This window comes from Drosophila suzukii, chromosome 2L (assembly GCF_043229965.1).
Source record: "Drosophila suzukii chromosome 2L, CBGP_Dsuzu_IsoJpt1.0, whole genome shotgun sequence".
NCBI classification, from domain to species: domain Eukaryota; kingdom Metazoa; phylum Arthropoda; class Insecta; order Diptera; family Drosophilidae; genus Drosophila; species Drosophila suzukii.
The window spans coordinates 12,141,884-12,166,042 of NC_092080.1; the positions used below are offsets into that span (position 1 = coordinate 12,141,884).

General features: G+C 44.5%; 5 protein-coding genes across 14 annotated transcripts in view; 2 read left to right on the forward strand and 3 right to left on the reverse strand.

The window, feature by feature from the left end:
* Nucleotides 1-394: 394 nt before the first annotated feature.
* tweek (transmembrane protein KIAA1109 homolog tweek) overlaps nt 395-24,159 on the forward strand; it is a 30,243-nt gene continuing 6,478 nt past the window's right edge. Inside the window, exons 1-19 of one of the 9 annotated variants that reach the window (XM_017079369.4) lie at nt 395-1,052; nt 3,951-4,230; nt 4,292-7,436; nt 7,499-7,702; nt 8,006-8,549; nt 8,613-8,893; nt 8,959-9,079; nt 9,547-9,642; nt 10,333-10,913; nt 16,239-16,575; nt 16,642-17,850; nt 17,942-18,106; nt 18,167-18,419; nt 18,975-19,083; nt 19,185-19,300; nt 19,365-20,020; nt 20,083-20,215; nt 20,277-21,138; nt 21,202-21,817. In XM_017079369.4, coding sequence (XP_016934858.3) covers nt 930-1,052; nt 3,951-4,230; nt 4,292-7,436; nt 7,499-7,702; nt 8,006-8,549; nt 8,613-8,893; nt 8,959-9,079; nt 9,547-9,642; nt 10,333-10,913; nt 16,239-16,575; nt 16,642-17,850; nt 17,942-18,106; nt 18,167-18,419; nt 18,975-19,083; nt 19,185-19,300; nt 19,365-20,020; nt 20,083-20,215; nt 20,277-21,138; nt 21,202-21,817 — 9,831 coding nt within the window. In that variant the 5' untranslated portion in view covers nt 395-929. The remainder of the gene's footprint in view (nt 1,053-3,950; nt 4,231-4,291; nt 7,437-7,498; nt 7,703-8,005; nt 8,550-8,612; nt 8,894-8,958; nt 9,080-9,546; nt 9,643-10,332; nt 10,914-16,238; nt 16,576-16,641; nt 17,851-17,941; nt 18,107-18,166; nt 18,420-18,974; nt 19,084-19,184; nt 19,301-19,364; nt 20,021-20,082; nt 20,216-20,276; nt 21,139-21,201; nt 21,818-24,159) is intronic. The other 8 variants (XM_017079391.4, XM_017079383.4, XM_065868535.2 and 5 more) reach the window with 8 other exon arrangements.
* LOC108013562 (uncharacterized) lies at nt 1,980-3,337 on the forward strand. Its single transcript, XM_017079483.4, has one exon. The coding sequence runs from the start codon at nt 2,379-2,381 to the stop codon at nt 3,135-3,137; it is 759 nt and encodes a 252-aa protein (XP_016934972.3). The 5' UTR covers nt 1,980-2,378; the 3' UTR covers nt 3,138-3,337.
* LOC108013536 (uncharacterized) lies at nt 11,057-13,793 on the reverse strand. Of its 2 annotated transcripts, none has more exons than XM_017079436.4 (5): nt 13,641-13,793; nt 13,390-13,588; nt 11,621-13,331; nt 11,321-11,558; nt 11,057-11,267 (listed from the first exon to the last, which is right to left on the reverse strand). In XM_017079436.4, exons 1-5 carry the CDS (start codon nt 13,791-13,793, stop codon nt 11,142-11,144), a joined length of 2,427 nt encoding a protein of 808 aa, XP_016934925.4. In that variant the 3' UTR covers nt 11,057-11,141. The 2 variants fall into 2 exon arrangements, with proteins under 2 accessions (XP_016934925.4, XP_016934934.4); XM_017079445.4 differs by having other exon boundaries at nt 11,104-11,257.
* LOC108013555 (RNA-binding protein 34) lies at nt 13,876-15,587 on the reverse strand. Its single transcript, XM_017079470.4, has 3 exons — nt 15,084-15,587; nt 14,634-15,017; nt 13,876-14,573 (listed from the first exon to the last, which is right to left on the reverse strand). Exons 1-3 carry the CDS (start codon nt 15,541-15,543, stop codon nt 14,065-14,067), a joined length of 1,353 nt encoding a protein of 450 aa, XP_016934959.3. The 5' UTR covers nt 15,544-15,587; the 3' UTR covers nt 13,876-14,064.
* Nucleotides 21,831-24,120, reverse strand: ApepP (Aminopeptidase P). Its single transcript, XM_017079458.4, has 2 exons — nt 23,974-24,120; nt 21,831-23,854 (listed from the first exon to the last, which is right to left on the reverse strand). Exon 2 carries the CDS (start codon nt 23,821-23,823, stop codon nt 21,982-21,984), a length of 1,842 nt encoding a protein of 613 aa, XP_016934947.3. The 5' UTR covers nt 23,824-23,854; nt 23,974-24,120; the 3' UTR covers nt 21,831-21,981.

Below are 24,159 nucleotides of genomic sequence, written 5' to 3' on the forward strand. Positions count from 1 at the left end.
ACTTGAATGTTAATAAGAGCTATAACTTTTTGTTACAATATTTTTTAAAAAACATTGTTATTTCGGTGGATAGTACATAAAAGTAAAAGCTTTTGCGCAGTCAACAAAATATAAAAAAACATCCTGCAAATTTAAAAATGACATCAAGTTGTGGCTTTTTGAGGAACAACAATGAGTTTTAATATATAGTTGTGTTCATTAAATTGCTAGATAACCTCAAGCAGAAATAATATTTATATAACTTTATACTTAATTTTAAAATATTCAAAAATGTTAACGGCTGAAATGCACGATCGAGCACGAGCGCATCTCTAGTGCGCTCTGTAACTATCGCACCCCGCTCGACGTTGCCAGACCGCCACAACAGCTACGTGTCCAGCCCTGGTCGGTCAGCTGTATACGAAGAAGAAGAAACGATGGGAGTGTTTTCGTCCGAGGCGAAATTATTTTTATTATTTTCGCGCTAAATAGCTAGCGATTTACGAGCAAATTCAGCTTAAAACGCGACCGCGTAGTTGCAACTCTCGCTGTGATAGAAGGCAGTGCGCTGCCTCGATGAAAAGAGGCGTGAAAATACGAATCGAAAATTGAGACACCCGCGACCTCCGAAACAAAGTGGGAAAAATCGAACCTGTGTGCGTGTGTATTGAGTGTGTAGTGTGTGTGTGCGTGTAGAATAGTAAATTAAATTTAAATTTATAAAGCCGAATGTAATGCAATCCATAATTGAAAGATGCCCATGTATATAGCCTGCGATGATCGGTGATAATGAGTGCTGCAATGAGTAATCGATAATCGCGAGTGCGACACCTGAGTAGCAGCAGCAATAACAACAACATCAACAATAACAACAGCAACTGCAAAAACAGCAGGCACACCTAAACCGCCCCGCGCCGCCCACAGTTACACACACACACACATCAGCAGCGATGGAGGCGTTGGAAGTGGAGGACACCAGCGACGACAGCCTGCCCATGGGATTCCCAGAAGTGGGCACCTGGAACAGCACCCACAATGTCTCCTTGAACGACATGAATCTGGATGCGCGCATGGTGAGAATGGGCTTTAATATACTGAATACTGTTGTTGAATGCGAAACTAAATACGCATCATGAGGGCATATTTAATTTGATTAATACGTCTGGTATGCCAGTGAATCAACCGACAAATGGCATTATCTCCACGTTTAATGGTTTAATGGGCGAAGGGAGCAGCGGAAAGCTTATCAATCAGCGGCATTTGGTCAATGACATACTGGTCGCTGATAAACCCACTGGACTCTAGGCTGATCTATAGCTAAATACTTTCTAATCATCATTACTTAGAAACCCAAAATACTTGATTTTTACAAAAGACCACAAAATTTTTACTTGTGCGTTCTAAAATCCTAGCCACCGAAATTGATATCTTATCACACAATATTGCGTTTTTAATCCGCTTTTTTAGTCTACAATAAAGATAATTTGCAGCTGCAATGACTTAAAATGCATTTTAGCAAAAATGTCCCCAATTCAGTTTTTATTATGCTATTAAGTTGAGTGAACACATCAAGTATAAGTGTTCACTGTCTAGAATTGTTACTCCCAATTAATTTAAGTAAAAACAATTTGTTATATTTGCCCAATACTGTTTTTATATTAACTATATATATAATTCTTTTTTCTCAACTGATTAGACATTCAAGATTATAATTTTATTATGATGTTTTTAAAGTTGTTTACTCAATATAAACGCTGATCTCTTAGTTCCATTCAGAACTTTAGCATTATACTACACAGATTAATATAAAATTACAACACTGTAAATTAACTGAATGTAGACAAAAGTTGTTTTAATTTGTTTTCCCTGAATTTATATAGAGTACACAAAAAAATTCTTTAGTATTTGTATTCTATAAAAAAAGTTAACCGTTCTTTTCTTAAGTTATTTAAATAAGTTTTCGTCTTTTGGTTATCTTTCAACTAATGTTTTAGTAAACATAGCATTATAATTCAAAATTATTCTGTGATGTTTACATTCTTTCGAAAACTCCTACCCCTCAGACTTTCTTCCATTATAGACAATTTATTTATTTGATCTTCGATGTTCATTGCAATTTCACAATCGGTCTTAGTCAAAACGGTGTAAAAGTAACTCTTACATAAAAGACCAAGTTCACTTGGAAACCATCAAACTCCAAGAATCGGAATCGCACACACCCCCAGAAAATCTGTCATCAATCAGATCAGAGCTCAAATCAGGCACAGCCTTAACCTCGTTTTTAACACGCAGTCTCATCAAACAATTCATCAAAATTTCCATTAATCGCTAAGATATTGAGCAGCTCTAGTTTTTTCGAACCGAAAATTTTCTACCGGATTATCAAACTTAGACGAAACATGCAGCCCTTGCGGATGCTGATCAATTGCCTGGCGACGCGACAGGCCAAGGTGATGACCCACATACGCCGGGCCAGCGGGAGCAGCAGCTTTCCGGAGCTGGCCTTCCCCGACGACCAGGACATCGAGCCGGAGGACGAGCAGGGAGCACTGGATCCTCAGTTTCCGATCCTTCACAGCCGCCACACCGATCTCTTCTACATGCCGCATCTCGTGGGTCCGGCGTACCAGGGTCTCATTTCATCGGTGGATCAGCCCTATACCACCTCCTACTATCCGGCGGATGCACAGACATTGACCAAGGGGGGCGAGAGTGTCCTACGGTCTGTGATCTCACCCTCCGACATGTGGGTGGTGGCTTGCCCCAAGCTGCTGGTGGCCTACATGCGCCATCTGTTTCAGCATCCGTACGCCCGTTTTGGCAGCTCGATGAACTTCAGCATGATTGGGATGAAGTTCCAGGACTCTGATGTCGACAATGCCTTGCGCTCTTTCGTACTCTTCGCCAGCCACAATTCGCGCGAGATCATGCACAACGGCTACTGGGCGGACTTTATCAATCCGCTGACTGGCCGTGCCCACTTCCGGGCCGCCCACTCCAGCCGGAAGCAGTGCCGGGAGTCCCAACTCCTTGGCCGGGGCTTGGCCTTTACCAATGCCAATGGCTGCACCGTAATCGAGGAGGAGCAGAGCGATCAGTTCACCGGCTGCATCTTCACCGACACACCCTGCAAGGTCCTCGAGTCATGGATCTGTTAGAGGGTCACAAGATCATCGCCCAGCTGCTCATTTCCATGTCTCTGAATGTGTACACATTAAAGTCCAGTTGAGAACTCTACCGCCGATCCCACGAGGCTTATATCCGAAAATTTGACGTAGTACATTTTGGCAAATCTCATTTCGATTAAGTTTATAAGGAAGTCCCCATTCCAATCTGTATAGTAAATTTTAAAATTTTACAGTTTGATGTTATTTCTTCTTCTAAACACAAATCAGCGAATTACTCTTGGATGGTTTTTTCTTCCCTTAAAGAAAAGGAAGCAGAATTGTGGAGTATTTGTATCATAAAGCTTTGTAATTTTGGAAAATGTATTAAGGATTAAAAATTTGTTTCGGCAATGCATTTGATTTTATCGCTTTCCTTTTGATTATTGTGTGAACAACCAAGGAGAATCAATAACAAAATAAATGAAAAATAATTATAAATGAATTCTCTGAATTTATTTAGTATATCTCTTTATTATAAACTTTAATCCCATAAAAGTAAAACATAATTGGAGCACTTAAGAATCCATTATCCTAATGGCTATATTTAATAAGGGTTGAATATTTCTGAAGATAGCTTTTGGTTAAGGAATAAACTAAGTTGAATATATTTTTTTCGATAATGTAAACAAAGTTATAAAAAACAAACCGCTTTTTCATTATTTACATAAGTAAATGATAATGTATATTAGTTATTCTAATTTAATGTACCTTAATTAATATATAAGCTTAATAATCTTAAACAATTTTTTTCTGGAATGATACATATTTATACATGGTATATAATTCGATCCCGAATAATTTCAGATATGGCTGCTCGCTTCGCTGCTGACCACGATCACCTGGGTGACGTACATCTCCTTCTACAATTCTCGGGTGATTGGGATGTTGATAACGAAGATAGCCAACCGATGGTTCATCAAGGGCGCGTACTTCAAGATCGGTTCGGTGGCCCTAAACCCATTGGCTGGCAAGATAATGTTCCGAGACTTTGTGTACATCACCTATGACTACACAGTGCGGGCGCAAGACGGATACTTCATATTCCGCTGGTGGCGGTCCTACGTGCCCAAGGATGTCTCAGAGGGTGAGTTGGGAATGCAATTATAACTTCTAAACCTCTTCTGACTAAACTTCTTTTTTCATAGATCTTTCCCACTCGGACACGCGACTCTCGGTCCAGCTCAATGGCTATGAGCTGCACATTTACAATAGATCGGATTTGTACGACACGTTGGAGAAGACATTTGGACTGGAGCCATCTTTGCTCATACCCACGGATGTGGTCAGCAACGAGGAGCGAAACAAGCTGAAGGAGCACCACATGAACCTGGAAAATGCGCGTCGGATTCAGAATGTAAAGAACTCGGAGGCCATGCAGGCCACCACCTGGCGGGATCTGATCCCAGTGATCAAGATTGACGTCTGCTCCGGTCGCTTTGTCTTTGGAAACCGATTGACGCCGACTACTCTCTCGATTTCCGTGGAGGAGGCCCATTGCACCTACAGTACCAAGCCAGCTGTCTGCAGATTGGATCACTTTATGCACTTTGTGAAGGCCAAAGTCGAGAATGCCAAAGTGCTCTTCTGTCCAAGTCCCAAATACACGGGATTGATTGATGAACCACCTCGATATATGGGCGAAGGCTTTGTGGTGATGATGTCCAATCAAATGGATTTGTACTTTTACATGGATGAACCGGGCGTTGTGCCGGAGCAACCCGTACAGATTGTCCTGCCCAACGGCGATGTGGTGGAGCCTTCCCCGCCAGTGTGGGGCATAAATGCGAGGTGCCTTAAAGGCACCGACTTCAGCTACGGACCGTGGGCAGATCGGCAAAGGGATCACCTGTACAGGTACTTTTACCCTTCGGATTGGAAGGAGGCGGAGGTTACACCCACTCCTCAGCCTGGGGAACTACGTAGCTATCAATCCTTCGATGTAACCTTGTGCGTGCTGAATGAAGCCACTATTGACATACTCTTCTCCAAAGAAAAAGAGACGAACGCAATGCACATAACCGTGGGACCAGCTTCGTATGTAGAGGTTACAATTCCCTGGGTCACCCATCCCGATGGTTACACTTCCAAGATCCAGGGACAGCTCTTCCACGTGGAGGCAACCACTTCTCTGCAGTATCGTAGCCTGGCAGAGTTTGAATCCTTAGAGTACAAGGTGCGAATCCACTACCCAACCAAGTGGAATGCACCACAAGATTGGAGCATATCTCTTTCCGGCTGCAAAACGAGTGCTTTCATTGTGTACAAACACAAGTGCTTCTTCCAGGATCTCATCGAGGATTGGGCGAACAAAGCCAGGCCCGATATACTCAGTTTTGTTCCTTACACCTGCAACTTTAGCATAAGATTGCACGAGTTCGAAATCCTAATGCTGTGTAACGAGTACAATTGGATCGATTGCAGTAGTGCCAACCAGGAGAACAATCACTTGGCCTTCTGTGGAGACGTGTTTGAGATGAGTTTTGCCCTGCCTTTCGATGATTTCCTGCCCAAGACCGTTACTCTAAAGTTTTGGATCCACGGCGAGGGATTGGATTTGAGCTTGTACGTACCAGAAGTGTCCTCGGTGCGTCCAATTGTTTTAGCAATAGATGAGAACGCAAGACTGCTGACCAGGGAGGGCAAACTCATCCGGCGCCCAGAGTTGTACTCGAAGAAGTGGCGCAAGATTTGCCAGCGCTCTGCCGGTTGGATCGACTGTTGGGCAGTGCCCATCCTGGCACTGTCCATTCAGTATGTTTATCATCCGGTTCCGCCTTTAGGACCGGATCCGCAAGCGGATATAACCACACCAGAAAAAGAAGAGATTCTACTGAGCCCCATGCGAATTCCTAAAGTTAGAAAATCTCCTGTGAGCAACTGGCAACAGCCACCGGAACAGTATAGTAACTTTGATCCCGGAACACTGTCTGCGGATCATGTTACTGTGGAACTTGAAATAGGTAGTTCCGTGCTCATGGCATACGGAAATGTGCTGCGCAACTTTATCAACCTAAAGGAAAATATTTTCGGCGAGGATCAGAATTTTACTGACATGGAGCAATCGAATGTAAATTTGAAGGAGCCCGGAGCTGCCCAGTTAAATCCCAAAGATCAACTGCTGGCAAAGGAAAAAGAGCTGGCCAACAAATCCATTTCCGAAACTCAAGCGCCCGAGGAGAAGCGCAAACCCTTTGACCCGCGTCTATACCGTCCCCTGGAGGTGATGGTTTCTGTGATTGTGCATGACATTCAGGCCCATGTGATGAAGAATTGCAATGAAAACGATCCTCCGTGCCCGGTGGTGCTAATTGAGAGACTCGGGTTCGAGATGAATAAAAAATATCATGAAACTACCCTGCAGGTACTAGTGAGTCCGTCGTATTTACTAACCTCGGACTGTCTGCAGCGTTCCCAGCGGGAGCAGCACATCAACCAGGGTCACCTGATGCTCTCAGCAGTCCAAGTGAGAGGTCATGCCATGTTCAGTAATGAGGGTTGTGCTCTGGACGAGGATACCCTGGAGTACTCCTGGCTTGTGGAAGTGCAGCTGGGTAAACTTACCGGAAAACTTACCCTGCCACAGCTGGTAAACGTGGTCACAGGTCTGGAGACACTCATCCTCCTGGCCATTGACCCGGAAAACTGCTTGAAGTCACCTAAGACAGTAAGGAACTGTCACCACGGAGTGCCGAGCAATCTCTGCCCCCAAACCAAGGAGGAGAAGAAGTACAAGTGTCCCACCGCCGAGGATATCAAATACAAAATGACGCGCGTTTCGGTGGACGCAGTGGATGTCTATCTGATAGAGAGTGGCACAGCATTGCATGCTTGGATCTCGCCCATCCGTCTGGCAAATTGTAATCTTCACGGCCAACGCGTTAAGTCGGGAATCTCCGGGTTGCTGCCCTCCATCCTTTTACGCTTGTTTATGCTTCACACGACGAATTCGTCTTTCAACACCAACACCACGGGCAGCAATCGGTCAGGTAAACTAAGGCGAGCCGATCAGGACTCTTTAAAGTCTCAGGATGCTGGAGTGTCACATTATGGGACGCATGGAAGGGCAGGAAAGCGCAGCTCGAACTCCTTTTCACGGCGAGACTCTCGAGAGGAGGCGACGCGGAAGCTAAGGGATAGTTTTTCAGAGCCACATGCCAAGCGAACACCGGACACATCAGAGCTTACCGAGAATTGGGTGGAGGTGGGCTGCACTTCGCTGGGACCCATTTTGCTGGAGGGAGCTTCCGCCCTGCCCATTCCAGACCACGAACTACATCTCGTGCAGCACAAGTAATATATATATATTAGCTGTATAAATTGATATTACAATTTGTCTTTTTTTCGACTTGCAGTTTCCTGCGTGAGCACGATGCCAAGTTCAAGCGTCTTTGGTTCCTGTGGTCCCATAATGGAAGTGCCCTGTCCTCTGGCAGTGAAATCTCGCGTTGTGGCTGTATCGGTGGATGTGTTTTCTTTGGAAGCAACAGAAACGGACAAAAGTTTTTCAAGCCAACGGCACAGGATGTTCATGACAACTACAACATTGCGCGTTACTTGTAAGTTAAAATATAAAACCCTTAGTAAGAAAAACTCTCTATTCACTTCTTTGTTGTGATTGACTAACATTCCCATTATCCATGATTAATGATATCGTTTTCAATTCGATTCGTTTGTAATTGCAGTAATTGATGTGTCATAGAAGTGCTATAAGTTTTGCTTGTCACTTGCGATTAACGATATGACCAATCAGCTTTGAATTAAAATACTATTAATATTATATTTATCAGGAAATATACATATATTCATTAAAATGATATGATAATAATTTAACAATCTAATAAACTCTTATCTGATCTTAGCATTATCAACAACAACAAGGACTATGGGTTTGGCGAAAGCATTCTCCACCAGGGTCAACTTGTCTTCCACACCCCTCCCTACAGTCTCCACTGCGTTTCGCTCTACGATACAGCAGACTTTAATGGAAAGGGCCGCCTGTATCGGCCCGCTGGAGATTTGCGTAACGGAAGTCTCAAGAAGACGGACCTTTGCTCTCTGCCCGATGGCACTAAGTTTAAGATTGGGGCAAGTGGCACAACCGGAGTGGAGAAGCCGGAGCCCAATTGTCGAAACAAATCCCGGGAGAGCATTGGATCGCCGAATACTTTGGAAAGGAGGAGCAAGCGGTACCCCTGCACAAGGCAGACATCCGTGGAGGTACCCTACGCCCGTCTACTGGATAGTCCTTCCAAGAAGCTACAGCTGCAGCACGAAGCTTCTGCAGCTGACACAGGAACTGGCCATCGACGCGGCTCGGATTCGAACAGGCTGCGGGTGTCACCGCCCAAAACGAGCATTTCCGACTCTAGACTTACGGGAGATGTCCTGGATGATGAGCATGAAGTAAGTTGCAACTTTGTTGACACCAATCAGATTAGATAATGAATCTTCCTTGTTCCTCTGCAGATACCGGACGAGATGTCACACTCCGCACCTCATTCGCATCCCTTGGAGTTCGAGATTGCGGATATAGCACTTCACGTTCAGGGATTGGGAGGAGATCACCTACCCCGTGAGGTGCAGCGCACCATATCGCTGACATCGGAGAATCCTTCAGAGATGTTCTTCTCCGCCGAAGAAGACATATCCAATGTATTGTCGCAGCGGGGATCCATGAAGCAGCGAAATAGTGCAAACAGTGGATCAGTGGTGCTGTCTGGAAAGAAGCGATTCTCATCGGACTTAAGGTTAGTATATAACAATTATATAATATACCAAATTATTTTAATAAATATTATATCTTCATAACTAGCATTGGAGCCCAAAACGATAACGGAAGCCATACTTTACCCACATATCGCAGCGATCTGGAGATCCATGCTCCCGATGGCAACAAAACACTTCCGAAACGCCCGCAGAGCACTACAGAACTGGTAAAGCTGAAAAATCCAATACGCAAACACTTTGAATTTGTATTCTACAATGTTAGGTCGATTTACTCAGAGATTTATTACACCAAGCGGTTCTAGCTTTGCTGCTTTAAAGCCAAGTTTATATTTCACTCTGTTTCTCATTAAATCCAATATCACCCAAGTATTAAGCGGCAATAAGAACCCATTTCGAAAACTTTTCGATTCGAGTCAGTGCATGCTTTTAACATAATTCCATTTACAATATGTATACTATAAATAACTCGTAAGCAACGATCTCTCAATGTCCGGATAAATTAGAACTCATAAGAAATACGTTGAGAGACCGTTTCTAATTTTGTAAACTGTAAACCACACCTAAAATCTATTCCTTTCCTCAAACTCGACTCATCTTAAATCGAAAACAAAAATCAATCAATGAACTAACCAAATCGATATAAAAACCGATACCTAAATCAAAACTCATCCAGAACGAAGACGCGAGACGCATTCACGGTCTTGCCACACCAATAAGAAAAATAACAAATATCTCATCACGACCTGAGTACCGACATTTTGTTCATGATGTGAGTAGTTCTTAGTACCAACAACAAACAACCAACCAACCTCTTCTAACTAACAAGTAGCGCAACTAAACCAAAATTTTTATGCTAGTCTATTCTGACCAATCTTAATGTACCTGTAGATATTTCTTAGTTTGGTACTTTACTGAAATTCTCTACATTGTTTATACATGGTTCGGCGATCTGCAAATGCATGGATTTTGAATATAAGTGCATGTGGAGTTTTTTGGTTTCAAGCTAGGTTTAAGTTTTAGTAGTGGACATAGAGGGTAGACACAGGTTTCAGGATCATAAAATTTATTGGATTTCGAATTTTTTTTTCTGTTTTGGTTTTTATCATATATGCATTATAAAAACTGTCCCTGAATATTATAAATTTAAAATAGTTTCCTTTTCTGTTTTTCTGTTTAAATTGGTTATTAAATGATTTTGTTTCTTTGATAATTAAGAGTACGTCTTAGAATGTTTAATAGGAACAGTTAAAAAGTGTTAAAATTCATTTTGATTTTGGATCTTTAAAATATGGTGACTAAAACAGGACTATATCTTTGCTGCACTTAAACATAAACGTTTCTCACGATTTTCTGCTTGTGCCCTTTGATCTGGCTATTTAGTTGTAGAAGCCGAAAAGTAAACATTACCATGTCATATAGCAATTCATTCTAATATGATAGTTTCTTATACATTCTACAGGCTGATTCCCGTGGCTCATCTTCTGGCACACCGTCTTTGTCTTCCAACTCCTTCATATCGGCCATGTCGTCACAGGAGGATGTGGCTCTGGTTAATCTTCACCAGCAGGTCAACCGGCCAATTATCGACTCACCTTTGCTGATGGCCAGCTACCTAAATCATCTGTCGCAGGTTAAGTGCTTCAACTGGAATGGATGCTCCTTTCCCCTCAGCCCAGATGTTTTCTCCACGCCTCTCTTCTCCGAGAACGAAGACGGTGGCCTGACCTATATTGGCAGTAAGATGCTGCCCCACTTTGATCTCTATTCGTGTTGGCGGGAGATTAAAGTGGTTCCACGATACGAGAACGCCACTGGCAGCAACAGTTCGGCCACTTTTCTGGGTGGACCCAAGTCGCATCCCTGGGATCCCAGTGTCCTGCTGAAGGAGGAGGAATCGGACAAGACCACAAACGGTTTCGATGATGGCGAGTTCATGAGTCTGCAGGCGGAGGGAGGAGCGGCCTGCACATCCGTTGTGGCCCGGCTAAAAGGACAACTAAATGTGTTCCTTACCCCGCTACTGCTGGAGGGATTGCAACGGTGAGTGATGATAACATTTTTAAATTGTACTTTGTATTATACGGAAAGGGAAACCCCATTTGCTACCCATATATTTATAAAGCCAGTTTTTATCAGGGCCTATTTTACATATATAGTCATGAATCATGAAATAATGCGCATTTCTCGTATTTCTGGAATATCAATTTATGGGAGCTTATAAAATATACAAAGACATTTATCGGGCTTTGTGACAAAACAAAATATAACTCAACTTCGCTTGATGCGCAAATGGGCGAGATTGGAACAGCTCAGCGCCGCATTGGCATTGATCTGACCACCCTGGTCCCGGGGGAATGAGTCCATGAGCTTCTTTATATACGTTTCTTTGGAGTTCTAATGGCATACAAATATATATTCGATGAGGAGATATGGAGTTACCCACTCACCTCGGGATCATCATCAGTTTCTTTATTCTCTCGCTTGCTCCGTTTATATTCGTATTCGAAATTTGAATCCTCCAGGGGACTGGGCTGCTCCTCAGCGAGTTTGTCCAGGTTCAACGTTTCGCTTTGGCTCCGATCCTCACGCAATCGACGTTCGCCACGATCGTCTTCACTTTGGATGCAATCGTTTTGCATTTGAATCAAATAGCGTGGGGGATCGCGGGCATTACTGGCAATAAAACTGTCAAAGGAAATAGTTAACAAATATTTTATGAAAATTAAGAAACCACAAGATAGATTTACCTGTCGCTGTCGAAAAGAGGTTCCTGCTTGGTAAGGTCAGCATTCAGTGGCTTTGGCTCATCGTTGAATATTTTCTGATTTCTATCTTCTACATTATGAATTATCTCCTCATTTGCTTTCTCTGCTGCAGCTTGTTCTCTCTTGCGATGGGCAATCCTGGCCAGCGTATGGCGTTCATATGGATCTAGAGGAGATGGTTCTGCCACTGGTTCATTTTCGACCTGCTCGACTGCCTCTATATGTGATATTTTCTGGTCCTGATTTAACTGCTGTTCTTTTTGATGCAAATTAGCTTGATGTCCATCATCAAAATTTGCCTGATGTTTATTTCCCAAGCTTAACTGATATTCCTGATCATAGTTATATTGATTTTCCAAATCCAAGTTGGTCGGATGTTCCTGCTGAAAATGATCAGGATTTCCAAAATCCATTTTAAGTTGTTGTTCCTGGTCTAAACTTATCTGATTCGATTGCCTTACATTGACCGGATTTCTTAGCTCTAAGTTAGTGGGATGTTCTTGCTCAAAATCAGCCAGATAATCCTGATCAAAGTTGACCTGATCTTCCTGTTTTAAATTTACTATGTTTGCCTGCTCCGAGTTTCTGTGATTATCTAGTTCAACACTTTCCCCAAATTCGTGATTCAAATTCGCTTGACTTTCCTGCTTTAAATTTGAGTGACTATCCAGGCTAGCCCCATAATTACTTTCATGCTTTAAATTTGTGTTACTATCCATTTTCGGGTCTTCCAAGTTAACCTCATAATTACTTTCTTGCTTTAAATTTGTGTTGCTATCTAGATTCGTCTCTTCCAAGTTAGCCCCATAATTACTTTCATGCTTTAAATTTGTGTTACTATCCATTTTCGTGCCTTCCAAGTTAACCTTATAACTACTTTCTTGCTTTAAATTTGTGTGACTATCTAGTTTCGTCTCTTCCAGGTTAACCCCATAGTTACTATCTAGCTTCGTGTCTCCCAAGTTAATCTCATAATCCTTCTTCAAGTTAGATTGATGCTTCTGGTCTGAATTAATCGGATTGTCTTTCTCAAATTCAGACTGATGTTCTTGTTCCGAATTGACCACCTGGTTCACTATTCCTAAATTAACCTTAGGCTCAAACTCGGAGCTTGATTGATCTACACGTGAGGACTGATCCAAGTTAGTGTCCCCAAGATTGAAGGTTTCATCCAATGGCTCTCCTTGATCATTCATTGCTGGCATCTCCTCATTCAGCTGTTCTAGCCCAGTTAATTCTTTCGCTGGAACATATTCGGCTGGAGCATCCACTTGCTCTTCCTGAAGATTGCTCCTGCTCTGCTTTCCTCTGGATCGCCTGCTGGCGTGGCACAGGAAATCATCCGCCTCGCATTCGAAGTCATCTTTGGGTTTCTTGCACTTTTTGTTCTTGGGCTTCTGGCATTTGGTAGTGTCATTAATCATATCATCATCCATATAGCCACCTGATTTGGACTTGCAGTTTTCGTTAACCGGTCTAGTGGCGCACATTCGAGTAGTTTTCGGCACGCTTGTGGTTTTCTTTGGACAGCGCTTGGTGGTCGGGCAGGTAGGTCGCTTGGAGCACAGATTAGGCTTAGCATCATCGGAATCCTCCTCATCCCGGCAGCCATCGTCGAGGGGTGAGTTCACGGAGCGGAGATCCTGCTTGCGTTCGGTGGCCTTCGCTTGTCTAACCTGGGTTCTTCGACTCGCTTGCTTTGAAAGGTTTCTGCCGGTGACAATGGAAGATCATCTGGCTTTATTACTTACCGTCTGAGTCGACTTCTACATCTCGACCGATGTGCTCATCAAGCAGCTTATCCAAGGAATTGAGATCATCTAGAGAGAGATCTTGAAGGCTTTCCTGAACCTCGGCGTCAGTAAGGCCATTTGTTAAATCGGGATAGTCGGCTGGATCAGACAAGTGAGCAGTCAGGTCGCTGGGCTCTTTGGAATTTACCTGGGATTCCTGGAGGACCAATAGTTTACTTCGGTGAAAATGCCATCCACCATTTACTTACCACAGGAAAAGCCTTAAGTAATAAGGGGTTAACACTGCAAAGTAAGAAGATCCCAAGCAGAAACATTTTATTTCCATAAAAATATATGTTTGTAGATTTGAGCATTATTTCAAAACCTTCTAAGATTTTTAGCAATGGGGTACATATACACATATATGGTTTTGTCTTACTCCTTTTCCAACCAAAGATTACCCCTTCCCGCCAAATTTAATATAACCCTGAAGAATACAATTAGTTTATAAACAATTTTAAAAATCCGCAATTTATTTGTATTGAGTAATCTTTCAACGATTACCTTGTCAACATAATCATACGGTTTCCTTTACAGGAACTGATCCGGTGGTCAACTTCGTAACACAAAATCGAATGGATTTTCTTCAATTGGGTTGCAACTTATTTTTAACCTTACACCTAGGCCTTGATATTAACTCTTCTGTTTGGGTGCTATTTTTTTGGCCAGCGCCGTCTGTTGGTCGTTGGTCTTCTTTTTGGGTTTCTTGGCCTTCTTGAAACCGTCGACTTTCACGCCCCGGTACTCGGACTTCTTCTTCTGACCCCCAGTTGCTGCTCCCTTGGTTTCCTTTGGCTCCGTACCGTTCTCCTTGCCCTTCTTTTTGTCCAGTCGCTTCTTAGCGCCCGCCGAGTTTTGTTTTTTTGCTTTGCTCTTTGAGGGAGTGCTGGAAGCAGCGGAGGCGGCGGCAGCGTCGCGCACTTGTTTGGCACCTAGTTTCTTGACCTGATAGCGCTCCACGTTGATGGGCCTATCGTCCAGAAGGGTCTGATTTAGCTCAAGAGCAAGGCCCACGGCATCTGGTTTCTGGAAGCAAACGTAGGCCACGCCCTTGCAGCCCTTATCGCCCTCCTGGAGGCAGCGAATGTAGTCAATCTCGCCGCAGCTGGAGAAGATCTCGCGCAACTTCTCCTCGTTGGCAGCTGGGTGGATAGATTTTAAGTGAGCATTAAGTTAACACAACTCCTTGTTTCTTGGCTTACAGTATTTAAGGCTGCCCACAAAAATGGTGCGCTTGGCATCCTTGTCGCTGGGCTGGTCATCCTTTCCCTGGCCATAGCCTTCCGCCTTAGCCGCTGGAGTGACTCGCAGGTGATTCTCTTTGAAGAGTGTGCCATTTAGAGCCAGCGCCTGCTGGGCAATCTCGGGATTCGCAAACACCACATAGGCATTGAGGGAACCGGCTGCCTTGCGCTGCTTGTGCTTAAAGAGCTGCTTGCCACCGGCGGTGCGCAGCCTGATGGATTGCGTTGTACCATATGGCTGGAAGAGTTTAATCAGCTGGACACGCTTGGTGTTGATGGGCAGATTGCCAACAAACACGGTGGATGCTTCCTCCTCAGGATTGCGTTCCCGCTTGATACCATCTGTGGGTAACAAAATAAGGGGTTATTTCTTGTAATGATTGGGTTAGTGAATGGACTTAATGTTACCTTCTTTCTTGTTATTGGCCTTGGCCTTCTTGGTCACCTTATCCTTGGGTTTAGGTGAGGCAATCTTAGTCTTGGCTCCACCTTTCTCCTTCTTGATAGCCTTTCCTTGAACTTTGGCAGATGCTTCCGGTTCCTTCTTGATAACTTTTCCTTCAACTTTCACCGATGCTTCCGGTTCCCTTTTGATATCCTTGGGGACTAGTTTATTTTGTTGCTTCTTCAGCTTCTGGGCCTGCTTCTTGGCCTTCTTTTTCTCGATCTTGGCCAAGTCTTTCGACGATAGCTTCTTGGGACTCTCCTGGACAGCGGCCTTTACCTCCTCCTTGGGCAGTTTGATCGCCTTCTTATTGGGCTTGGTTTTTGATTTCTTGCCTACTTTGCCATCCTCCGCCACGCCGGGCTCTTTTTTAATCGGCTTTAATTCAACTTTTTTTAATTCTTTGGCCTTTGGTGTTTTCATTTTGCACAAGTAGCTCCTCCTGATATCGATAATATGTTATTTTTTTCATACACGTGTTGGAATAATATTTTTTAAATACCATATTTATCAAATATACCAAAACTATTTCAAACGGCCACGCTTGAATGTGAGGTGGGTGGGTGTCTTCGCTATGCCAAGAGAGTGTATTCGCTACTGTTGACCGCCAGTCAAATGTTAAATTCACCAGAACAACATAGCTTCAGCTGTTAAAAATACGTTATTTATTTATTTATATTAAAGTAATTTAAAGTACGAACTTAAGAGACGAACATAGTATGGTTATAGTAATTTAAATTAAGTAGTTTTCTTTATAAATACTCTAACATTTTTTATGAAAAGCCTAAGACAAGTTGGATAGTTTTGATCAAGATTTCAAAGGAAGTCTGTATATCATCTTGTTCATCTATCTCAATAAGATTAATCCATTTTCGGGTTAGTTCAAAATAGGACAGGGCTATCCTGATTTATCCAATAAAACATAGTATCCGGAAAAGATCGCTAATACTTTAATTATTTTATGAACAATTTTAGCCTTAAATATATTATAAATCGTATATATTAATTTAAAAAATAACGTTCCGCATCCTTTTAAAAAATGATAAAATATAAAAAAATTATAAATAAATAATAATAGAAGTTGTTAATATTGAATTGTTATTTTTCTCAATTCCCAGAATGGTGGAAGCAGCTGTCCCAACTATTCAATCAATGCACTTGCTCTCGGTGGTGAACTTTATCCACACCTCCTGCATTGCCAAGGTGAACAACGACAACATCCTGAAGCGGGACCAGAGTCTAAGCTATTGGTCCCAAGTGCACTCCAACTCCAAACGATCCACAACTGAAAGGCACCTCCAGGGACCCGGGGACTCTTTCCTCAGTGATGTCTACGAGGAGAGTATCTCGACCAAGACTCAGGGACTGATTGTGCTGCCCAAGGTCAGCATAACCATGCTGCAGTCCTCCATTGTGGAGGAGATTATATCAGTGGCTGCGTTGGATAATGTGCAAGTAAGGATAGCAAGGATATATTCTTTTAACTTAGAGAGTTTATGACCATTCCTTTTTTATACTCAGGATCTAAGCTGCGTCTCACTGCTGACCTTCTACATGGAGGGCATTTCCACAAAGTTCCACCTGGGTAAGACGACGCGCGCCTCCATGCATAACGTGTATATCCAGCAAACGGTCCAGTCGGGCAGTAGTAACAAGAAGGGTGGCATCATGAAGGGCACTCGCGCCCTCTTGGCACATCTCTCATCGCAGACGCGACCCGACAATGTCCAAGGAGAGCCCATCCTAATCGAGACATCGGAAAAGCAGTTGGAAGAGCTGGTCATTACACTGGATATTGGAAGAGCCCATGCTCAGCTGCGACGCCTGAAGACCGAGGGCCAATCCTGCACTCAGGACTCACCCATCATCGTCACCGCCATTCCAGAACACAAGAGCAAAGTGCTGTTTGAATGCCTTAAAATGCCAGAAAGCACGGGCATCGAAAGCATTGGCTACATTATGTTCGAGTGTGGCTTGGAGGGAGTGGGTGTGAAGATAGTAAAGCGTTCGCATTTCGAAAAGTCCGAGAACAGCAAGGAGGAGCTAGCTGAAATGGCAGGAGCTGGTGCAGCTGGAGGAACTTCCGGTGGCGGTTTTAATCTTAATGACCTGGTGGGCCAAGGAGACGGAGCAACATCTTCCGGAGATGGCGGAGCCACTTCAAAGGCTGAAGCTGCCTGGAGACTGATAACTAAAAAGCCTCCAACTCCCAAAACTCCCAAGGAGAAGTTTCAACCAGCTTCAGACAGCAATATTGCGGGAGACAGTTCCTCTGCAGCTGAACAAAGAAAATCCACACCCAAACCACCAGATGAAGATGTGGAGAAGGGAACCAGTACATCGAACGCTCCGCCTGGAGCTCAAAAACCAACTGCAGCAACCAACTCCAAGGATAACTACGACAAGGTTTTGTCCAATGTCAAGGAAACGGATAAGACTTCCTCTTGTGTGATTGAACTGAAAGCGGTTTGGTTTAACTTTGCCGCTCCACCGTGCGTGCCTATTACTCGTAAGATCGATCTGACGCGACTGGACTGGAATCTTCTGAGCACTGCCTCACCGGCAATTACGGCGTGGATGAATCCCAGCAATCGACTGGCAATCAAGATCGTGTCCCTCATGAAGGTGCTTCACACAAGACAGACGGCAGTGGCTGCTTGTCTTATGGCCGAGGCCATGGATAACGAAAAAATCCAGAGAAACCCCAAAATCAAGAAGGTAACAAAAGAGGTATAAAGGTTTTTTATACTATGCTCTATCCTGTAGACCCCTGATCTTTTAAAGATGATATACTAAAGTATATAATTTAATATCCTTACAGAGTCGATACGCCAATAACTACACGCTGCTGTCGAAGACGCTGCAGGAGGATCCCAGTTGCCAGCTGTGCTACATCATGCAGAAGTTGGTTCTCGACGAAGGTGTTCAGAGGATTGAGTCGATCTTCAAGCAACACGATGTTCCACATCTGAACACTCTGCGACAGGTTGGTTAAAACCCTTCAAATTACTTGTTACGAGTAATTAACTTTACTTCTCTCTAACAGGGGATCATTGTGCTGAGTCGACAGTGGAAGAACACCCTTTACAATCCCATTCTGTTTGAGCACCAGTACAAGAATAAGCTGGCCCGACCCATCAACGTGACCTTTTCGTTCCCGCAGAACGAGGAGGAGGCGGAGAACGATGAGTGCGAAGGTGATGTTGAAATGGGCGCCTTTGCAGGCGTCGGCGAGAATCCGGAAGAGAGTGAGAATGCTTTATTACTTGGGCAAACACAGCATCATCGAACTCACATTGGTATTTTTTTGATTAACGCTCTCCTGCCCGCCGCCTGTGGCGGGTGGTTATCTCCTTTTAACCTAGTTATATGTATAGTTCTAGACTCTTTCTATATTTCCCCTTTCCTGTTTGATGCACTTGTTGATCGTTTGTTAACCAAGATAAAAGATTGTGTCTGCGTGTGTATGTTGCTTTGATCTACCCTATATTTCCTTTCTTTTCCTCTTCTGTATATACTCTTATCACACAAATGTTATCCACCGCTTTGAGTGTTCACCACCTCATATTGTTTAAAGCTTTGCGTTTGCATTATACTACAGACCAATACAACTCTTCTATCCTTTCTGGCTATTACTATATCTATATCTATGGAACTAAATTTAAAAATAAGTATGTTGTACACTAAGCGAAGAATAGTATGTATGGAGCTTCTAATCTTACTTCTACCTCCGGATCCTTCAAGCTTCTTCGTTCAGTGTACAACTTCCCAAGAAGAGTGCTTTCTTGAAGAGTGCTTGACCTATATTCATAATCTTCCTATTCTTACGTTTGTCTAATGACTTTCCTCTATAGAAAACAATCAGTACGGAGGAGTACCTTATGGTCATGAGGGTGGAAACCATGGAACCCACTCCCAGCGATCTACTTCCACTTCGCCAAATATACACCATCCTCGTCGCGGGTAAGTCTTACATTTTTGTTTGCTTACATTGTATCATTACACCTCATTAATGTCCTGCTTGTGATCTGTTCTTTTCTCTAAAAATCATCCGTGTGCATCAGCTTAAATAAAGTGCACAGCAAAGCCTCGAATTATTCACATGGCAATTCATCTCGTTCCAGCATTCAGATGCTGCCCATTATTTCTGGGCTGGTGGAGAAGCAGGTTCCGGAATTCGGTTTGTATAATTGGACTTACAAAATCTTCGCAACGGTTCGATATTTGATGTTATTCCTCCTCAGAATACGGTGCCTTGCAGGAAGGCTCCTTGAGCTCGACAAACTCGGTGAACAAATTCTGGCTTGGTGCCGAGAACCACAAGGAGGATTTGTACTTCTGGATGGCCAAGCAGCAGGATAACAAGAAAAAGCACTTCACCGAGAAGGAAAACGCTCGTCCTGCTCCGCCAAAACTGCATGGACATGCAGGACAAACTCGCAGTGGCATCATGCAGGATTCCATTAAGCTGCTGGATGCCCATCTAATCTTTGAACCACTGCTTACTTGCTTGGGAGTGATGCCGCAGCAGATGATCAACAAGTTTTCCAATGCTGACATATCTTCCCTGGAAAACTTTGGCACCAATCTGTCCCTAATCGGCACTTTTGATTCCATTCGAGTGGACATTGTGGTCAGCGAGGCTGGTGATAAAAAGAATTCATCCCAGAAACCATCTAAGCTGAACAAGAAATCAAACGGCGGCAGAGCCTCCATAATGATGGACACTCCTTTGTTCCTATGCGAGCGAGTGGGTGTGGAGTTGGAAGTTTTGAAAATGTCCGATGGCATGGTGGATCAGGCACGCCAGAATGTCATTTATATGTCGCGTCGCCAGCTGAAGAAGCACACCAGCACTGTGATCAATTTCAGCCTCAATGTGAGATTCATATCGCAGCAGGTAAGTGAAAATCCTAACAAGAAACATACAAATACGGTAGCTTAAACTATTTTGCATATCAGGTTAATATGCCGCTGCTGAGACTGCTTCATCAGATCTGCAATATGTACCAAAACGTAAAGGATGCCCAGAACGAGTTCCACGACCAGCCTGAGCTGAGCAAAAAGAGCCACACCAAGGATGAGTGCAGTTTGGGTAGGAATCTTAAATACCACAATCATAAATCAAAAAATAAACTGAACTTTCTATATCGCAGCTTCGGAACCCACCGACATTCTGCCGTTTAACTCGCTTTCAGAACGCTTTGGCCATGGGGAGAGCTACTCTGATGAACGTTACGACAAGTTCAACGAAACAATGCCCACCATGCTGGCAAGACCTCGTCCAGGTGGCTTGGCTCCCATTATCCAACTAACACCGTCTCCAAATGCGAAGAACAGGCCCCAGAGTTTCGCCCAGAAACTTCGCTCCACCGGGAAATCCGTGAAGGGCAAACTGGGTTACACTAATCTGAATGAGTCCAGTTCATCGCCCTTAAGGGATAGCCCGACATTGTCGATTCACGAACAGAACATCCTTAAAATGACCACGGAGTCAAAGGCTTCGCTTAATGGGGCCTGTGCCACCAGCGTCAGTGGGGACTACCAGAACACTCTGACCAAGGCGGGAATGCCAACGATGGTTCCGATGTTGGAGACACCAAATTGCTGGAAGACCATCTATCACTTATTGGAGTTATACGGAACAATGCCGGAGACGAAGACTGTGGTCCAAAGAAGCTCGTTGAACGAGCACAAGAGCAAGTCAGCGGGTTTCGCCCACGATGAGGATGACTTGGCTAGTGCTCCAACACCTCTGCCGCAGCACCGAGAGATGCTGCTGGTGGATGCTCCCTCACAGGAACGAACGCGTCTCATTGTCTTCGGGGTGGCCAAGATCCACAAAACTCGTCTGCTGGCCACTCTTTCTGGTCTTAAGCTGGAGTCGGAGATTACCACTCTCAACAGCACGGCCACCTGGAGAAAGAAGGCTCGTCCTGTCTCCTTGGAGTGCTCTCTTACTGGACAAGTGGGACGAGCCATGATTGTGCTGCTTGAGGGAGTGGCTCCCAGTCAACAGTAAGTACTATTTTATTCTATGGTTATAATAGATTTGTTAAAACTTGTTGGTATTCTTTTCAGAACCGTGGTGAAGGTAACCGTGGGCAAAAGCCAGACTCTGTATTCCAGCCTTTCCAAGCGGGGAAAGGATAAGAACAGCGGTCTGCTGTCGATTGGAGCTGTTAACATAGACATTCCGCAACATCCAGTGGCTCTGCATGGAATGATGACCCGAAGCTCTAAGCAGTTGTCGTCCACGCTCCAGGAGTTGCGAGTGAAACGTAATTCCGGTCGGTCCACACTCCGTTCGCATACGGCCGAGGAGCCGGAGTCGCCGTTCCATGCCCGCAACTCTGGAGGAGCTAGCAGTGGCACAGGAGTGGCCAGTGAGATGCGGGAGCGGACTGTTTCCGGCGGAGCAGGAGCCCATCAGCAACCACAACAGGCTGCTCGTCGGGCAGCTCACATGGCACAGTCGAGGACGGCAACAGCTCAGCACCAGAACGGATTGCTCCAGCCTCTGGTCATGCAGTTCAACGTGCTGTTGCAGAGTCTGTCCATCAATGCTGCTTTACTTCCCTCGCTACAGGCCCAGTACCGCATGAATCATGTTAGCTCGATGGGAGTAACCGGCCAAAGGGCGAAGTTTGTCATTGATCTGCCCACGCACACGCTCAGCTTTAATACGAAGATTCAGGTGAGTTTAAAACTTATTTTTTGCAAAAAAATCATTTAATGGGTTGCATTTGTATAATTAGCTTTTTTTTAAAGATCTATAAAAGCATTTTTAATAGATTAGTCTTGAGAAGAGTATGTGACTGAATAATAGATATGAATAACGAAAAAGCTGTTAAAATGCTATTAAATTGGCTGAACTTCCTTCTTAAGCCATGACAAAGTAAACTCGTCACCTTCACGAGACAAGATTGGGGAAAGAGTATCCCAAACTTCCTGATGATAGCTATTGAGTAGCTTTACTTCCACATCGGAAAGGAGTTCCTTTTTGATCATTTTAGTTTGCTTTGGGCACATTGTGATAGTTTTGAAAGTCAGGGCGCCACGCTTGGCGAAATTGTGTGCCACTTGGCCGGGTACAATCTGCACAATGTCCTCGACACGGATTCCAAACTCTCCATCCTGGTAGAAGCCAGGCTCATTGGAGATAAACATGTTCGCCTGGAGACCGGGGTCGTCGGGCATCAGACGAATTCCCACACCCATTGGACCTTCGTGGACATTCAAGAAGTGGCCCACTCCATGGCCAGTGCCGTGGCCGTAATCCAATCCAACGTCCCACAGGGCCTTCCTCGCCAGAGTGTCCAAAACTTGGCCCTTGACCTTAGCCGGGAATACGGTGGCGCCGAAGCTAAGTTGTCCCTTTAAAACGCGTGTGTAGGCTTCTTTCTGGAATTCGGTGGGTTCACCAAAGTGTAAAGTCCTCGTCACATCCGTAGTGCCATCCAGATATTGAGCTCCCGAATCGCACAGATAAATTTCCTTGTCGTTTATCTTTCTATTAGTTTCCTCCCTCGGGTGATAGTGAATAACAGAGCCATTGGGTCCCGAAGCACTGATTGTGGTGAAACTGAGGCCCATGTACTTATCCTTCGTCGAGCGGAAGGACTCCAACTTATCGGAGCCAGATATTTCATCGACATCCACACCCTTTTTCACTTGATCTTCTAGCCAGGCAAAATACTGACAAAGAGCCACTCCGTCGCGAATGTGACTGTTGACGAAGCCCTTAACCTCGACTTCGTTTTTGATGGACTTTAGCACACAGATGGGCGTTACCTCCTGAATTCTACGTGACTTGGGTATCAAAGCAGTTAGGTAGTAGCTGCTGGTCGGTGCTATCCAGATCTTTGACTCCTTGGTCGACACAATCTTGCTGATTTCCAAACCAATTGAGGCGTAGGGCAAAACGCTGATCTGTACATTGTTCTCCGTTTGGTGCTGGGCAAAATCGTTGGGTAATTTGCCAGAGTCCACAAAGAGCAGTAGTTCATCGTGGGTGACAATCAAGTAGGAGAAGAAGACAGGGTTGAAGTCAATGTCCGACCCGCGAAGGTTCAAGAACCAAGCGATTTCATCGAGGGCACTGACCACCAGGGCGTCCACATTCTTATCCTTCAATTGGTTGCGCACCACCTCCCACTTCTTGGCTATTGGCACGCCGGAATACTCCAGTTTCAGGGGGATAATCTTGTTGGATGTCTGCGGGGGCTGATCCTGACCCCAGACCTCATCGATGAGGTTGTTTTCAATGGGCACCAGTTGGCATTCCGCCGAGATAAGCTCCGTTTCGATAGGTTTCCACACGCGGAACGATAGCAGGCGGGGATCCACGCCCACAAAGCTGCCCTTGGGCAGATTCTTGGCCAGCCAGGCGCCAATTGAGGGCGTGGTGGTCAGACCATCTCGCATTAGCACCCAATTGGAGTCCAGCTGCTTCTCCGCCTGCTGATAGTACCGCCCGTCGGTCCAGAGCAGGGCGGTATCGGTTGTAATCACCGCCGTGCCAGCGGATCCATCGAATCCGCTGACAAAGGAGCGCCGCTCGTCGTGCTGGCACTGATACTCCGACTGGTGGGCGTCGTCCGAGGGCACTATGTACGCCGAAATGCCGCTGGAGTCGCCCCCTTGGGCCCGCAGCATCAGCTGCCTTAGCTTGGCCAGAATTTCGGTGGTGCTCCTCTTCATCGTGGTTCCTCAATGGCAGCAAAATGTATAGCTAAAGGGGAAAAAACACAGAAAATCTAATCAACCTTAGGACGATAAGATTATCAAACGTAATCGGGTTCTTTATCCCATAAACACATAAATAATCGAGAAAATATAAGTGTCACTTACTCAACGACTGTCAAACTATTGTTTAAGTTACAGGGTGCGATTTATTTTACAACCGCTGCTTGTTTTTAATTTTTTTGCAATGACACATTAAATTTAGCAATTTATGGGAGTTCAAAAATGCTGCATATTAGGTCATAAAGCTTATTTGCTTTTAGTATTTTTTGCCTTTCTCTGAAAACGGTAACA

Excerpts from the sequence above, each read along its gene's own strand:
- LOC108013562 (XM_017079483.4), top strand. The coding sequence starts at position 2,379 with ATGCAGCCCTTGCGGATGCTGATCAATTGCCTGGCGACGCGACAGGCC.
- LOC108013536 (XM_017079436.4), bottom strand. The coding sequence starts at position 13,793 with ATGTGTATATGTACCCCATTGCTAAAAATCTTAGAAGGTTTTGAAATA. Across the intron at positions 13,332-13,389 it reads TGTAGAAGTCGACTCAGACG|CGAGTCGAAGAACCCAGGTT; the intron begins GTAAGTAATAAA and ends TTTCAAAGCAAG. Across the intron at positions 11,268-11,320 it reads AAACTGATGATGATCCCGAG|AACTCCAAAGAAACGTATAT; the intron begins GTGAGTGGGTAA and ends GTATGCCATTAG.
- LOC108013555 (XM_017079470.4), bottom strand. The coding sequence starts at position 15,543 with ATGAAAACACCAAAGGCCAAAGAATTAAAAAAAGTTGAATTAAAGCCG. Across the intron at positions 15,018-15,083 it reads GGCCAATAACAAGAAAGAAG|ATGGTATCAAGCGGGAACGC; the intron begins GTAACATTAAGT and ends TGTTACCCACAG. Across the intron at positions 14,574-14,633 it reads TGTGGGCAGCCTTAAATACT|CTGCCAACGAGGAGAAGTTG; the intron begins GTAAGCCAAGAA and ends CTATCCACCCAG.
- ApepP (XM_017079458.4), bottom strand. The coding sequence starts at position 23,823 with ATGAAGAGGAGCACCACCGAAATTCTGGCCAAGCTAAGGCAGCTGATG.